This window comes from Ictalurus punctatus, chromosome 5 (assembly GCF_001660625.3).
Source record: "Ictalurus punctatus breed USDA103 chromosome 5, Coco_2.0, whole genome shotgun sequence".
Lineage (NCBI taxonomy): Eukaryota > Metazoa > Chordata > Actinopteri > Siluriformes > Ictaluridae > Ictalurus > Ictalurus punctatus.
The window spans coordinates 757,055-774,554 of NC_030420.2; the positions used below are offsets into that span (position 1 = coordinate 757,055).

The 17,500-nt window shown below is 42.1% G+C and overlaps 2 protein-coding genes across 7 annotated transcripts in view; one reads left to right on the plus strand and one right to left on the minus strand.

Moving 5' to 3' along the window:
• The first annotated feature begins 3,113 nt into the window (after nt 1–3,113).
• Nucleotides 3,114–7,126, plus strand: wu:fb74b10 (uncharacterized). Of its 4 annotated transcripts, none has more exons than XM_017466915.3 (3): nt 3,114–3,381; nt 4,729–4,910; nt 5,736–7,126. In XM_017466915.3, exons 1-3 carry the CDS (start codon nt 3,228–3,230, stop codon nt 6,492–6,494), a joined length of 1,095 nt encoding a protein of 364 aa, XP_017322404.1. In that variant the 5' UTR covers nt 3,114–3,227; the 3' UTR covers nt 6,495–7,126. The 4 variants fall into 4 exon arrangements, with proteins under 4 accessions (XP_017322404.1, XP_017322407.1, XP_047011303.1 ...); XM_017466918.3 differs by having other exon boundaries at nt 3,241–3,381; nt 5,716–7,126; XM_047155347.2 differs by having other exon boundaries at nt 3,244–3,381; nt 4,734–4,910; nt 5,716–7,126.
• Nucleotides 7,127–8,216: 1,090 nt separating this feature from the next.
• Nucleotides 8,217–17,500, minus strand: part of lzts1 (leucine zipper, putative tumor suppressor 1) — a 22,531-nt gene continuing 13,247 nt past the window's right edge. For all 3 annotated transcript variants that reach the window (XM_047155345.2, XM_053680035.1, XM_017466897.3), the window contains 6 exons: nt 15,364–15,458; nt 14,602–14,904; nt 13,220–13,654; nt 11,096–11,284; nt 10,396–10,590; nt 8,217–9,974 (listed from right to left, as the gene is read on the minus strand). In XM_047155345.2, the coding sequence (XP_047011301.1) occupies nt 9,432–9,974; nt 10,396–10,590; nt 11,096–11,284; nt 13,220–13,654; nt 14,602–14,898 (1,659 nt within the window). In that variant the 5' untranslated portion in view covers nt 14,899–14,904; nt 15,364–15,458 and the 3' untranslated portion in view covers nt 8,217–9,431. The remainder of the gene's footprint in view (nt 9,975–10,395; nt 10,591–11,095; nt 11,285–13,219; nt 13,655–14,601; nt 14,905–15,363; nt 15,459–17,500) is intronic.

Genomic DNA, 17,500 nt, shown 5'->3' on the forward strand with positions numbered 1-17,500 from the left:
CACATCAGTTAATTAACACTTCACCAGGATTAATGGGAGTGTGCACGTGCGTGTTTGTGTGTATCCTGCTCCTTTTACTGCTCGTAGCAAAAGTTTGTGCACCCCCGGTTATTCCTTTTTAAACTGACCGTTAGCTACAACTTCTAAAAGGACATTAACACATTTCTTCATTATAATGTACACATCTTGTTTATTTGTTGAATTTCATACAGTAAAAACAATAAAACTTAAATGCAAATGTAGCATGTGACATGTGCAAAAGTTTTGGCACTCTTTCAGAAGTTAGTCTACACCTCATTTTACATCTCCTTGGACAGAAATCACAACCTGCAAAAGTGTTTAGAGACCTCTGGCAGATTTTCCATTCATACTTTATAGATATTTTACAGCAGCATAAAATGTGCTTCTAGAGAAAGTGAATATTTATTACACATACAAACAAATTTACCCATTAAAAGTTACTGAAAGTGTAAGAATTTAAGGATAATCTAAATGAAAATGAAAAAAGCAATGAATAGATAAAAATAAAACCTTCTGCAGCGATCAGAGTGTAGCACTTATTTATACCTCCAGATATTTTCTAAAGATATAGTCTTTTCTTTAAAAAAATAAGTAAATAAACAAGTCAGCAAATGAATGAATTAATAAATGAATGAATAACGAACTAATTAACTAAATAAATAACTTCCTTATTATCTTACTTTCTGCTTATTTGCATATTCAAATCACGACCTCAGGTGTGTTCCACTGAACACTGAACAGAATAATCAGGTATTTATATGAGTGTAATTAATATAATGAATAGTGTGTGTGTGTGTGTGTGTGTGTGTGTGTGTGTGTGTGTGTGTGAGTGAGCGAAAGCGAGGGAGAGAGAGAGAGAGAGAGAGAGAGAGAGAGAGAGCGATGGGGGGAGAGAGAGAGAGAGAGAGAGAGAGAGACTCACATCACTGCATTGTTTTTATTCACTGTGATTAATGAGGTCTTTTCACACGTTAATAATCTCTCAAATACAGCTCCTGTGTTCCTGAATAATGGAGGAAAGGGAGGTGTGTGTGTGTGTGTGTGTGTGTGTGTGTTCAGGTCTTGATGTGGGGGTCACCGTTTTCCCCCTTATTATTTAACCGTTAAACGGAAGATGTGCACCACGTGACCCGGCTGTTTTTCCAGCCTGCAGGGGGAGAGAGGGGAGGGGCGGGGGGAGAGAGAGGGGAGGGGCGGGGGGAGAGGGAGAGAGTTAGTTTGCGTTGGTTGATCACGTGACTTGGTTTGAGTTCTATGGGTTCGCTGAATCAGAGAATAATATATAATATATCATTTTTAATATATTATCCTCGCACCTCCAGGGTTGGGGTTCGATTCCTGCGTGCATGGAGTTTGCATGTTCTCCCTGTGATTTGAGGGTTTCCTTCAAAGTTAGTTAGTTATAGTTACATAGCGCTTTCACATTGTGTGTGTGTGTGTGTGTGTGTGTGGGGGGGGTCTCCTCTACCACCACTGGTGTGTATCCTCCACCTGGATGATGCAACGGCAGCCATAGCGCTCCAGATCTCCCAGCACACTCCAGCTATTAGTGGAGAGGAGAGAGTGATGGAGCTGATTCAGAGATGGAGATTATTGGGGCGTGATAGAGAAGGGTTAAACCCCTACTCTTTATCATAAGTCCTGGGATTTTTTAATGACTACAGAGAGTCAGGACCTCAGTTTAACATCTCATCCAAAAGGGACTGCTCTTTTTACAGTACAGGGTCCCATCACTATACTGGGGCAGTAGGAACTACACAGACCACAGGGTGAGCGCCCCCTATTGACCTCACTAATCCCACTTCCAGCATGAACCTTAGGTTTCGCCAGGAGGTCTCCCATCCAGGAACCAGACTCAACCCTGCTTATCTTCAGTGGATAACCAGGCGAGAACTGCGGGGAGATACGGCTAAGACTGGCAGAGACACGTGTAGGCTGATAAGCATTCCCAAATTGTCGTGTGTGTGTGTGTGTGTGTGTGCGTGCGTGTGTGCGTGCGTGTGTGCGTGTGCCTACCATCCCGTCCAGGGTGTCCCCTGCCCGAATTCCCCGGGCCCCTGTGCAGGATGTGTCTGTGCGCTACAGAACCCGGATGTCAAAATAATGACCCCCTTTTTTTCAACAAAATGTAAACACTTACTTAGTATAAGTAAATAATAAATAAATAAAGCAATGAAAAATAAAATAAATAAACACAACAACGTCTTTGTAATCTTGTATTTATGAATGTATGAGTAAACAACAACAATAACAACAATGATAATTAGCACTTCAGTTGAATTGTTACGCAGTTTTATAGGGACAAAGTGATGTTTTTATACAGTGTGTTCATTAAAATAATACATTTGCAATTTGCAATGAAATCTTTTTAAAAAGTTTATTAGTTTACAGGTGCAGTGTGTGTCTGAGATATAAATTATAGACCTGATAATAAACAGAATATATCGTCTCTCTCTCTCTCTTATTGAGGAAATCTTTTACTTGAGCTTAAATAAAATAAACCATAACATATTTGACTTTAATCTGTGGTACACCTGTGCTGTTTCTATTTCACAGTATATTTATTTGTTTATTTATTTATTTATTACATGGAATCTGTTCTAAAATTAGCGTTTTTGTAAAAAAAATAAATAAAAATAAAATAAAGAAAGAAATAAAACCTAGCATGTTTTATTATATTATCAGCTTCAGGTTTTATTGATTTATTTATTTTAAATGTATATATTTGATTGATTTCTGTATATTGGTGTGTTAATCTGTATTTTATCCTCAGCTTGGTGTTGCTTTGTTTATATCGTTTACAGTTTTCTAGAAGTAAAATAACCCTCGTTATGTGGCTCTTTTTTTAAATTTAAATTTCTTATTTTATTTAATAAAATATTCAAAACAAAGCCACGGAGAAGAAACACGGAGTGTTTTCACTCAGCAGATGGCGGAAAAGTCGAGTTTCAAATCCTCTCGAAGGCCGAATCCTAAATGTGTGTGTCGGATAATCTAGTGCACTAGGTAGGGTGTATAACCTTCACTTCCGCGCCCTGCCTAGTGCGCTTGATAAGGAAGTCAGGGTGTGTTTTGGATATGGCCGTACAGACCGGAAGCTGAGTGGTTACCAGGGATAGCACTTCCGCTGGTAGGATTTGTATGGCAGTTTTTGCGGTAACGGCAGCGCTGTGAGATGCTGAACCAGACCCGGTGCAGGGTGTAAAATGGCGGCGCCGTGGACTAACGATAAAGAGGAGGAGTTCGTGGCCATGATGGAGGGAAAGCCGGAGTTATTCGACAACACGGAGATGAATTTCACCAACAGGACGGCGAAGATGAACGCCTGGCAGGAGCTGGCTAAACACTTCCAGATCAGCGGTGAACACCTCCCTGCTCTTTATTTACACTCCTCTGTATTTACACTGCAGCTATTAACATGGCGGAGTTACAAAATGGCTGAGTGACGTCACGGTATGATCTCAGTATCGCGATAGCGATAACGATAACGTGTTGCAGAGTATTACTCCTGCTTTTCTAGCAGTTTAATTTGGTCAGTGTAACTTATCTTTGTAGACATTGCAGAAATAAAAGTTTTTCCAACCAAACCTAGAAACCCACCGCCCACTTTATTAGGAACACACCTGTATATTCCTGCAGTTTTCCAGTCAGCCAATCAGGTGGAAGCAGCGCAACACATACAGCTTCGGATCATATCAACATCAAACATCAGAACCAGGAAAAAGGGTCATCTCGAAAGTGTGACTTTTTAATCGTAGCACAGTGGTTGTTGGGAGTATTTCAGAACCTGATCTCCTGGGATTTTACACACACACACACACACACACACACTAGAACAGTGGCCACCAAACCTGTTCCTTGAGATCTACCTTCCTGAAGACTGACCGTCTAATCTTTAGAAGGAAGCCGTGAGAAGTTCTTGATCGACGGGTGTGTTGGAGTTTGGAGAGGAAAGCTGCAGGACGGTCGATCTCAAGGAAGAGGCTTGGTGACCACGGGGGTAGAGTTGATGCAGAACGGTGCAACAGACAAAAAACATCCTGTGAGCGGAGGGTCTGCAGGTGGAAACACCTTGTTGATGAAGGAGATCAGAGGAGAATGAGCAGACCGGTCTGAGCTGACCGGAAGCATATAGTAACCCATATGATCACTCTTTCCAGTCCTGGTGAGCAGAAACGCAGCTGAAGACTGGAAACAGACCAGGTGACTGGTTTTTTCCTTTTCTTCTAATCTTCAAATGTCCCGTTGGGTTGCGTCTGTGCCCATGATGGCCTCAGACTCCAGTTCTTGGCTGACGGGAGAGGAACCTGACGTGGGTTTCTGCTTGTGTAGCTCATCCACCTCAAGGTTTGATGTTCTGTGTGTTCTGAGATGCTTTTCTTCTCTCCACGGTTGTAAAGAGTGATTATAGTCTTCCAGTGGGCTCGGACCAGTCTGCTCATTCCGTTCACGGCGTTCCCACCCACAGAACTCCCAGGATGTTTTTGTTTCTCGCGGCGTTCTGTGTAAACTATAACCTCTATACATGCGTGACTTACTGTAGAAATGTCTGAGTATTGTGATATGATATTTTTGTCACATCGCCCAGCCCTACTGACGTATAAACACACCACGGTGACGTCTTCATTAACGCTATAATTTCAGACACGTAAGTAAAAAAAAATAAAAAATAGAATTTATTTATTTGTGTGTGTTTTTTCTCCCCAGAGAAGGAGCTGCATAAGAAATGGGACTCTCTCAGGACTCAGTACAGCAGATACACCAAGATGATGTACTGCTCAGACGGACGCTTCTTCACCCCGAGACAGCAGTGGATCATGCAGCGCCTCAAATTCCTCGATCCTCACATCAAGCGCAGGAGCAACTACTGCACCGACCTCGACTACGAGGTGACGATACGACAAGAACAATCACTTCACCATACTTTAAGACGTCTTACATGAAGTGTATCACGGTAAAGAATTACACAGAGGCCGTGCCACTACAGGTTTTATATATATATATAGAGAGAGATGTATAAAAATGGAAGCGTTTCACAAAAAAGGAGGGAAAATGAAACAATTGGTACAAAAATAGTTAGCAGAGCACCGACACCTGACGATGACAGTAATACTCAGATAATTGTATCATGGTTATTACGGTTATTACAATAACTAATTTATCACGACAGCAAATGATCGTACTGTATAAATACGGTATTTAGTGTTACTGACATTACAAAACAGTGTCATGTTATTAGAAAATAAGCTCCTCCCACAAAAAAACTCCAGCAAGAAAGGAGGAAGAAAATCAGGCCAATCGCTGACGAGTTCCGCAAGCCATTCCCACAAAGGTACGACTCAAAAGCAGGAAATTATATCCACTATTTTGTGTAACGCTTGTCTGTGATTGGGCTCCTCCCACAAAAGTATGACTTCGGAGTTGGAAGTAAAATCTGACCAATCAGCGACGAGTTCTAAAGCTCCTCCCACAAAAGTGGCAACTTGAAAGCAGGTATTGTATGAATCGGAGACGTTGAGCATTACAGGTGCCTTTCGTAAAACGTCCAAAGCAGGAAGTACAATCGGACCAATCAGTTGCACTGTTTTCCACATGCTCCTCCCACAAATCTTTAACAGGAAGTATCAGACCTTTCATAGTTTCTGATGGAGCTGCTTTGTTATGATCGACACATGCTGTTAATGAATTAAGTAGTTTTTGTGTGTGTTGCCCAGGTGACGGTGGTTGAGAACGGCTGTGAGGATTCGAGCCCCGCCCAGGTGGACGTGGAGATTGAGGCGGACAGCATGAACAAGCTGGAGATGAACCTGGACGCCTCCAAACTCTCCAAGCAGCTCTCCAAACGGGCGTTCCAGAACGACGACTCGGACTCGGTGCGTTCTCTCGGAGCCAAGAAACCCTGCTCGGACAAACCGAGCCCGCAGATGTTCCCCAAAAGCGCCTCCAAGCGACAGTGCGATGAGGAAGACGAGGATGAAGAGGATGATTCGGCTAGTCTCAGGAGGATCGTGTGCAGCACCATGGAGGAGAAGAAGGACGAGCGCTGGGACGGTTTTTCCGGCTACGTCACCTCCTGTCTCCGGAGCCTGGACTCGTCCCAGAGCCGCATGAGGGCGCAGGACGACGTGTGCGCTGTGCTGCAGAGACACATGGAGCGAGACGGCGAGGACGATGACGACGACGGGGCGGGGGACAGGAGCGAGACGTGCAGGAGAACCTGCTCCGCCTGCTGCGGGTCCGGGAGGAACACGAGCGGGGGCGGCGCCGTCAAGCTGGCCACACCCCCCACGGACGATCAGGACGACCTCGAGCCCTTCCTCAAGTCCATGTCCATCATCATGAAGAGGTTACCCGAATGCGAGAGGTCAGAGGTCAAGTTCAAGATCCATGAGCTGGTGCACAAAGCTCAGATGAAACATCTAAACGAACAGAGGAGCAAAGAGCAGAACATGCAGAACCCGTCTGCTCTATGAGCTGCGTTTTACTCTCGCACACCACACTGGCACTTTTTTACAGAGCTTTATAACTTTTTTTTTTAAGTTATATATATATATATATATATATATTACACGTCTGCGAGGAATAAATTAGGAAGATCTTCTCTTCATAGTGTATTCTGCTGGAAGAATAAAAACGCTGGAAGTGTTATAAAAATAAACACTGTTTCTATTTTTTTATACTAAAGCGTTAAAACCACTATCGCCAACAACAGGCTCAGGGTTGCCAGATTCACCAGGATCCCTCACAGTTGTGCTGTTTTTATCAATAACAAGGAAGAAAGTGTTGAATCTGTGACGCGTTAAACGTCACAGTGCTGCGTTCGAAATTTTAATTGTTGAGATCACATTCATTCAGTCAGTTTTTATTTTATTTTATTTTATTTTTTGCATTTTATTGTTTTAAATGAACACAAAACATACTTTGTTCTATCACACTGTGCATCATGAGCGTGTATCACGTTAAATTTTTATTTAAATTCTAAATATAAACACAAACGTTCATGAATCAATTACAATTGATTGATTGGTGATTTGATTGATTGAACATTTCATTGTTATTCATTAATTAATATCAGACAGAACGACATTAAACATATGATTGGGAAGCGTGTGAAGTGTGGTGATCTCTCTCTCTCTCTCTCTCTCTCTCTCTCTCTCTCTCTCTCTCTCTCTCTCTATCTCTTCCCCCCCAAATATTTCAGCTCATTTTTAACGAATTACTTAATGAACCTCAATTAAAGGGTTAAATCTGATTACGTTTATGTAGAATTATACTGTTGACCACTAGAAGGCGCTCCAGTACCATATACTGTTATTATGGGAGTCTTCGCTCTCTCTCTCTCTCTCTCTCTCTCTCTCTCTCTCTCTCTCTCTCTCTCTGACCTGTCTTACTTATTAACGCTTGAGTTTTATGTCCACACAATACACTGAATTTTATGAACATTTATTCACTATCAAGGAGAATTCCCACTCTCTTCAGCGAGTCAGATCATTTGACTCGGCTCACCAATAAGAGTCGACTCGTTTAATTCCCAGTTCGACTCATTGGCATTTTTTTTCTCCTTAACTGGACACAAAAGTGGTTCTTGTTCTTTCCTTAAACATGACTGAAATTGTTTAATGAAAAACGACAACAACAAAATACTCACTTTGTATTGAACTTTCTAAAATATATTTAAATCATTTAGTCTAAATTACAGAGAGACTCAGAATGTGCATTTGTATTATGACCTGTTGTCAAAAGCACGTCTCGTGATTCAATGATTCAAAACGATTCAATACCTCAGGTGGTGAAAAATGGTTTCTGTGGAAACATTTAAGCACTAATTAAAAATAAATGAATGAATAAATGAGTAACAAAAAAAAAACATTCGACTCCTTCTGTTCACTTCAAAGAACCAAATAAAGAGTCGACTCGTTCACAAATGACTTCAACCAGTTATTGTATAGACCAGGATGCAAAATATTATTAATACTCACTTCCCTGTCATACATTTTAGACTCCTGAGACAAAATCTGTTCCGTAAAGGACAAAAAAAGTGCACTGTGTGTCGTTCTCGGCAAACAATCCCATCATTCTGGGACGAGTGTGAACATGAAAGTGTGAAGACAGGTTAAGCAAGTCCCCTGATGTGAAACTGGAATATCAGCACATGTCCAGTCAGATACAGCTCGGGATTGAGTGTAACACTCCGGTTATTATAAAAACAAGTAGCGTTTATTATATTATCAGAATAAATAAGAAGCAATATACAATACGAACTGTACATCATTCAGTGTGTGTGTGTGTGTGTGTGTGTGTGTAGTGAGAGAGCGGAGTCTGCAGTGTCCTCCATGAGTCAGTGGGAGAGTTTAGAGAGTTTAGTGTTGCGGTGTCCGTGTAGATGTTTGGCTGAAATAAAGCTCTGGTTTGCTTTAAAAACAGAGAAAAGATTTGTAAATGCTCAGAGTCCATGTCCAGTCGAAATAAAGCGTGTCCAAGTTTGTCTGAAGTGCGATCTGCTTCGGTTGATTTTGATTTCCTCTCAGCACCTTATTTAAAAGACGGAAAGTCAGAGGCTGATCACAAAACTCATCTTTTATTTATATTGAATAATATTTTGCTTGATCTGGAGTATCCACAGAAGCTTCTACACCTTTTACACAAACGGGAAACGTCCCTCGCCCCTCCACTGTCGCTGATTGGCTGTTATATGTTATGATGCAATAATCACAGCACTTGTCTGTAGTGCAGTGAGAGATTATTTAGCTAATAAAACTATGTAAAAAAGTTTACCCTTCAATTACACTTTCGGTGTAGTGCCGATAGAGGGCGCCACATGTTAGGTCCTGTTCTATTCGGACCAAGTCCACGTTTGCAGTCGTCACATTAACGTGCACGAGACAGGAACTGAGCTAGGAAGGGATTTTTTTTTCCAGCAGGACTCAACCTTGGCACAAGAACAACATAGCGGAAGTGTCTTTGACAGAATTTCTGACCGACTCGCAGCTCCTTTGCTAAGGTGAAGTGCTAAGTAGCTAGCATGCTAACGCTAGCTAGCGGAATAAGGTTGGCTAATATCCATGAGGGACACAGTTATTCGAACGATTCAGACTTGAAACATTTAAACCGGACACTGTTTACGCCTCGTCTGCTATTTTGAACCTGCATCAGGAATGTAGCGATGCATTCTGGGAAAGTTTGTGAAGTGTGCACTTTATCTAGCAAAGATTTCTTTGGTTGGTCTGTCTGAGGGAACGCGCTAAATATAACTCTACAAGCAATGGTTTCAAATTCAAGGAGGGTTCTTTAGCTAAGACTATAAACTGGAACCATCTGAAGAACCCTTGAGGAACCCGTTCATTCTAAGAGTGTACACTGATGTCGGTAACGGAACAGCCCTTAAGACCTGATTGGACCAGCGCACTGCTTCATATCTCCGTGGCCACCATTCCATCGTAGCTCACGTCTGTCTTCCGGACGCCTGTGTCCTCCTGCGTCCTGTCCCTGTCCTTTTCTGTCCTTTTATCCACTTTGGCGTTTCGTTCCTTCAGTTTTTTCTCCAGCTCCTGGTTCTTTCTGTGCATCTGCACGTAGTTAAACTGCAGCTGCTTCTGGTAGCGTATCACTTTGTCCTTCTCTTTGTTCCACATCTGCTTCTCGAGATGAAAGCTGCTCAGGACCTTCTCTTTCTTCTGTTTCTCGTCCTCCAGCTGCTCGCGTAGTCTTTCCACCTCCTTCTGAAGGTCGTCGACTTGTCCTGAAGTTTCCTGTTCGGCCATCTTGGATTGGCAGATCTGCAGTAGATGTTGTTGCTCCTGCAGCTGGACCTTCAGGCTCAAGAGCTCTAAATGTTCCTCTTTGGCCTCCAGGAGGTCTTCTTTCAGCGTTCTGATGTCCGTCTCCAGCTTTCCTGCTTTCTCTCGGAGCAGCACGGCCTCGTTCTTCTTCCTCTGCAGCTCGTTCTCACAGACCTTCAGGAAATCGAACACACGTCAGCTGAAACGAGGCTGCATGTCCTTAGTTTAGTTTTAAAATGCCTAATAGTGTTCATAGAGAAGTTAAAGAGATGGAAAATAATAATAATAATATTCTTATTTGACTGAAATAGCGCCTAGTGGACAAAATACTTCAAGAGCATAGTTAGCTTAAGCTAGTCAGTGTTCTGCTCATCAGTGTTTTTCTTGCTGCTTTTAGCTTTCTTGCTGAAGAAAACAATCATATAAAAAAAAACCCCACAAACAGATACTAAGACAGGAAGCTATGACCAAATAAGGAATGTGGGAAACGATAAGGGTCAGACTGTATGGAAACCGATAGAGGTCAGAACCAGAGTAGAGTTGATCATTTGATTATATCACTACAGAAGTGTTAAACGTTGTGTAAAACACACACCTCCATCTCAGTGCGCCGTAAACGCAGTGTCTCCTCACACTCTCTGTGTTTCTCCTCCAGCTCCTCCATTTTACTCCTGGTTTCTCTCAGTGCGGCTCTCAGAGAGACGATCTCGCTCAGCTTATTGTTCACGTCAGCCTGCGAGTCCTTCAGCTGCTGCTTCAACAGAGAGATCTCGCCCACTTTCTGACACACCTAAACAGGAACAGATGCACACAAAATTCTTAATTACTCTCCATGGTGATATTTGGAAACAACATGGCCGCCATATTGGTCCTACTGGGGTGGAGCTTAATTCACTAATACAGCTGTAACCGATGATTGGTTTGAAGGATTCACGTGAAACTTGAAAGCCATGCTCGAGAGAAGAATCTGAGGACATGTGATAAAGTTGGGGGTGTGGCCATCCATAAGGCACAAAATAACAATTGAAAATAGTTTTTCAGGAACCGTTGGTCCGATCTGTAAGTGGACTTCTAATGATTAATTAATTATTTGAAAAACATGGCAGCCATTGTCCAGTCAGCATTCGTCAGGGTTAGCATTGAGCTAGCATCATGAACTATGTTCACCTGTGGTCTCTTACTGGCCACTGGACGTGCTATTGTGAAGGGTGCTTGGACCCCGCAGATCACTGATTGCGATTATTATTATTATTATTATTATTATTATTATTATTATTATTATTATGACTCTATACCTCCCACTGCGTCTCCTCCAGCGTGGGTGTTAACGGAGAGTGTTGGTGTTTGTAGATGAGCTGACTCTCGGCTGCATCTCTGTCCCTGATCAGCAGATCCACTTCCTCCTGGAGCCGATCTTTATCCTTCTGGAGCTGAAGAATCTGCAGCTGGAGGAGCTGCTGAGCCCGCAAAGCATGCTGGGATACCTGCAGAAGAACATAGTTCCAGACTGGTTAGGAGTCAGGCTCCTCTGAGGAGTGCTTATGACTCTTTGAAGTGGAGTGAATGACTTAAAACGAGGGTGGGGTTTGGGGGGTGGGGGGGGGGGGGGGGGGGGGGGTGGGGGGGGGGTGGGGCTAAACATTACAAACAATCACTTTACATCCTTCACTTCAGAATGGACCTCGGCTTCGATTTCACTCCCTCATGTTTAACAAGCTGAAGATTCTCCACAAGGGGGAGCTCCTGATACTCACCCAGCACTTATTACTGGATCAGATCATTGAGTTCTTGCAATTGGGACAGTTTTTAATTTGGGAAGATGCTAAAGCTGCTCAGATGTTGCCTAATTATTGAACATTGGCAGCATTAGGGAGTAAGCTACCAGAGTAACTAACTAGCTACTAGCTTAGCTGTGTTTTTAGTAGTATTACTGTAGCTGAGCTACTTTCACAGTAATGTAGCTTTTCCAGTGTAGCACAACAAAACTAGCTAGCTCGCTAGTTCCAGAAACAAACTGAACCGAGAGTAGTGTTGCGTTTTTGATGTTTGCTGTTTTACAGTTAATTAACTGCTTTTTTTTTTTTTTTTTTAAACTGAGAATGGTTTACAAATTACAAACCCTGCAGAAAAAAGCAATAGGAGCCCTCATAATATTTGTAATGTTATGGTTATAATGGGAATTGTATTGGTTTTAATGTAAACTGTAGTGGGTCTCTACTGGTGATTTGTTGCCTTCTATTGGTGGCATGTTTCGTCTAGTGGATACCATTAAGGACCAATAATGGTAATGGTTTTAATGGTTAGGTGAAGTTTTGTAATGGTACTTGTAGTGGAAACCATTAGAATTTCTGTGATGTTTTCTATTGTTTTGTTTTTTTCATCAGGGAGAATGATATCTGTACAAAGCATGTATACGAACAATGTTGTGTTAAGGTTTTCATGCACTGATTATGTGGACACTGGACACCTAGCGCTTAAGACCCTGAGCTAGCGCATGTCATTTCAAACCCGTCTCCTGAAGGCGTGACCTGTCCAGGTTTATTTTTTCTCACGTCAGATATGTGGTGAACTGTGAGAGCTGTTTATTGAGTCCGTAGACGCGATCTCTGGTCCTCTTGGAAATGGTCATGTGGTGCTCGTCTTGACCAAACCCACATGATGGAGTATGTGCGCACTGAGTAACGTGATTGGTTCAGCTTGTCACGTTGCTTACGGTTTTGAGTTTAAAAGGACTGGAGCTTGGTAATTAGCTCAGAGTGTTGGTAATAAAGGACAAAAACAAACCCACACAGCACAATCACCAGCGTTGGTTTAACACCCAGAGTGTTGAATTTAAACCCTACAGTGTTTATATAAGTCCACTGGACTCAAATGAACACTCTGGGTGTGAATTCAACACTAGGGTTTTACTGTGCAGCAAACGGATGAACCTAGTGTTTTTCCATTCTGCAAACCTGCGTGCACAATAATAACGTATGGAATTGCGCAATCGATTCATGATACAATGTGAAAGCAAAAAATCTGCGATTATGTGCCTCGCCTCCAAACAAGCTCAGAATCTGTCCTGGGTGTGGACCTGAGTATTCGGGCCAAGGGTGAAGTTACCTCAGTTATGATAGTAAAAGGTAGCAGCCAAACTGTAAACAGGTACACACACTGCTATTGACTTTTATAAGGAAAAAACCCCCAGGAGGTGAAAGTTATCAGCTCTACCTCCGTGTTTGAACAATATTTAATAGAAACTAAACACAAACAGGAAGTTGGGAATTGGTGACATAAACATGCTCATGTTTAGATCCTGACTGAACAATCCAGAGGGAACAGCGGTGAGGTAGAAAAACCTTGAGGAACTTAGAGAGGAACCAGACGCCAAATCTTCTGACTGAATGTAAACGGGAATAAAAACTGTAGACCTTTACCTCAGAGCTGTGGAGCTGTCTTTCCTCGGACACTTCAGACTCCATGGATGTTGGAAAATTCCGATCTGAAAAAGGGCTTGTTGTGCGGTCCACATTTTTAGCTGCTGTATCTGTGTTTAAGCTAGCCGGCCCGGGTATACAGTCGCTCAGCACGCTCGTGGATCTCGTGCTGGAGTTTGACGTCCTGCCATCTCCGTTAACTCCACCGGTCCATTTAGTCCTGCTGTTAGCTCCATCGTTGGTCCAGCTGGAGCCGGAAATCCCGGAATCACACGGAGATCCCGAGCTCATGTCATGTTTCAGTTCCGGTGTCTGGATTTTGGGCCGATCGATATGGCCGAGGTTAGCTCCCAGAATGGTGCTCAAACTGTTGTGGGTTTCCACGGAAGAGCTGCTGCTCCGGGGGAACTGCGGTATGAAGGAATTTTCTGCACTCTAGTGGGAAAAAAACCCCGAGTAACACTTAGTACAGTTTAGTGTTTTTATTCAAATTTCTCTCACACGAGGAATCGATGATTCATATCCACCGAGTCGATGGAGTAACTCATGCTCGTATTCTGATAATGACTCGATCACAGAAACTGTATAAATATTTATCGCTTGTATTAGCAAATGAACCGGCTAGCAAGAAAAATTCAAACGGCTGCCCCTCCCCCCAGGAGAACGGTCGTCATAGCGCCTCAACATTTACTTCGGAGACAACGTAGGAAGGAGTCGCGGCTACGAGACGAGAATACAGCGCGGGTTTGATGTGTAAATGGTTAAACGTGTGAGTTTGGTGTGCAAGACGATGACAGGAATCTGACGGAGAGGAAACGGAGACAGGAAGTGCACAAGGGTGTGTTATAAACATTACTGGAACACGATGATAGAGATGAAGATTAGATTAGCACGTCGTTAAATAAAAGTTTAAAAAAGCTGACTGAATCGCGCACAGGACACGAGAGCTGGAAATAAAAGTTTAGGAGGAAAACTATGGCGTCTATGATTTAATTCTGCATGTTGGCGTACAGTATGTACTTTAGAAACAGGAAGTCAATGCGTGACTGATTCACACACCAGCCAATAGCGTCGGAGATACTGCACGATGTGTCTAATCGGTAGTTTATGGTTGGAAAAGGGGACAGTGTGAGGGAAGACGCACCCCGGCGAACCATGTTTACCGCTAATGAGGTGCTCCTGTAGAGCAAGACACGCCCCCTGGGGGCGGGGCATATACGTATATATTGTAGATAGCATTTAATTGGACGAACGCATGACTAGTACAGGATGAGTCAGCAAAAAACAAACTATAAAGCTATTATTTTGCATATGTGTAAAGTCTGTACTGGCGTTGCAGAACTTTTCATCGTTAATATTGTCAAAATGATAAATTCACTCACCTGCTCTAACCTTGTGCACACGCTCAGTTCCGTCGGCGTTTTCCTCGAGCCCGTGTCGTCCTGCGTTTCTTCTCCTCTCGCTCTGTGGCTCACTTTGATGTAGAAGAAGTCGTCGCTGTTGCCGGTCCCGGCGGAGCCGAGGCCGAGTTTGGAGTCGTTGTTGTTTTTGGCGTTGTGTTCGTGAGAGAAGCCGTGTTTCAGCAGGCCGCCTCTTTTACTCTGAAATCCTTTTTTCCGCTTGTCATCCGAACCTCTGCAGTTTTTAGCGCCGGGTATTAGACTGCTGACGCTACCCATGATGCCCTGCGCAATACATCGTACATCACAATCACAGTACAGTCTGAGAGACGCGGCGCGTCTACTTTAAGTGTTTACTTCTACTATTTATATCGATTCTGTTTTCTACTTATCTAGCGCTAATTTCTTCCTTGAATGCGTGTATGCTAACGCTAACACGAAGGTAATACTGTATGTCTGCAGTAATATTCAGATTATATTTGATTTATTCCTCAATTTACACTTTTTTTGGTCGCTAGTTCAGTATGCAGGCTGATAAACAAGCTTACCGAGCATGCTAGCTAAGTGTCTTTAACTAATAACTACTTAATAAATAAATAAATAAATAAATAAATAAATAAATAAATAAATGAAACAGCAGTAAATCATCTGTAGCTATTTGTTTATCTGGCTATCAAGCAGCTATTTTCCCCGATTTTCTAATTCTCCTAACTTAGCGTGTTAGCTAAGAGATGAAACCCTTACAGCATTTCTATGGAAACAGCAGGAGCTCACGTGACAGTTGGACAGATTTGCTGGATCTGGACACGTTCATGTCCTCTTCAGCTCTGAGGAAAAACCTGAGAAACAAGCGTTAAGAACATTTTAGAAGTTTGCACTGATTAGTGTTGAGCCTCGTCACAAATGAGTAGCATTTTTTTTAGAAATCACTGTTTAAAAAAACTACAGGAAGGAACACGGTTCCTTCGATAATCAATAAAAGGGACAGCGTGAGGGTTTCCAGCTCAGTGTGACGACCCTGCGGAAAAACCCCAAAACAACAGAAACCATCACAGAAATTCTAATAGTTTCCACTACAAATACCTTCACAAACCATCAGCTAACCATTAAAGCCGTTTCCGGTTTTTAATGGTATCCACTAGACTTAACATGCCACCAATAGAAGGCAACAAATCACCAGTAGAGACACCATTACAGTTTCCATTAAAACCAATACAATTCCCATTACAACCATTAAAACCATTATATGAGGGTTTCTGTTGTTTTTTTCCCAGCAGGTAAAATTCCTGGAGGTTTTGTTTCGTGTGTTGATTGTTTCGCAGGTCGGCGATCTGGGTCTTTCACACTGCAGTCACCATCGTAAGTATTTTTATTCAATTCTCAGACATTTTTTACATTTATTTTTAAACTGATTGGAAGCAGTTGTTAAAATTCGGTACTTCAAATGAACAAAAAAGTATTTTACTACTATTTAATTATTACTATTAAAATTCATCCCTTTATCATGTTAAGTCATTTTTTAACATTTATTTTCGCATAAATTAAACACAAGTGTAATTTACTCGTTTTTTATGCAACACTGACACAAATATTGTGATTCTGCGTTTTGCAGAAACGTCTTTCAGAATCTATAATACACACTGTATATATTTATATGTAGATACATATATGTATGTTATCTCTCTTTAATTTGACTGCTTGTCCATGTTAATGTTTTCCTCCTGTGCAGATGTTCAGCTGAAGGCCTCGGGGCAGTGTTTACTTTTTGTAACGGCTTTTTTTGTTCTCCATTAAATAAATACAGGAAGTGGTTGGAGCAGGATGCCTTTGAGTGTGAGAGCGTTAACGACATTTACAGCGTGCTGCCTCACACACACACACACACACACACACACACACACACACACACACACACACACACACACACACAAACACCACGTAACTTTGTAACTTGTGTAACTTTTTTACACTTCAGATCACTCCATCAGCAAACAGCAGGTTCATGTACACCTTTACACACCTGTCTAGCAGAAACGTTTCTAAAACACACGAGTCGTGTAACGCAGAAGTGATTCAGCTCTGAGATTTGGAGCCATTTGGGAGTCGACTCAGTAAGAACCGACTCTTATTGTTGAACTAAATGATTTGATTCACTAAAAAAGACTTTAAATCTTTGCTCCGTCTTTTTCTGCATGTCTACGCACGCTTAAAAATAAAGGTTCTTCGGTGGTTCTTTAAAGCACTGTATCGGGTTCTTGACTTGAGCTGTATGCTTCTTTGAAGTTTCGTTAAAGGTTCTTCAGAGCAGTGTATCGGTTCTTCAAGGTCTCATCCCTTAACAGCTTAAAGTGAGCCCTACTGTATACCGTTTTTTTGTGAGACTGGAAAAGATTCAATCATAAAAATAAAGGTTCCAATTAGAACCAAAAAGGTTTTTTCAGCCATAGGAGAACCTTTTAACGCTCACGTTCTTTAGAGAACTGTTTCTCCCACAATTGGTTCTTCACAGCAGCGCCACAAAGAAGTTCTCTAAAAAAAAAAAACCCTTAGTTATTGCTTTAAGGAACTAAAGTGAAGTTCTTAAGAGTGATGCCGGGAGAACCTGCTCACAAATCCAGTTCCACAAAGAACCTTACACAGCAGGGTTCACTTTAATCTGTCACGCGATGAGAACTTGAAGAACAGTACACTGCTCCGAAGAACCTATAATGAAACTTAAAGGAGTTCTTTTATCTCCAGAGAGCCGTCCAGCTCAACTCAAGAACTCTGTACAATGAAAAACGGTTCTTGACATGAAGAAGGTTCTTTGCAGAACCCATGCTGCTGTAAAGAATCATTGTTTTTAAAGAGTGTTCTCCTAACATCCCTCTTTAGAACCTTA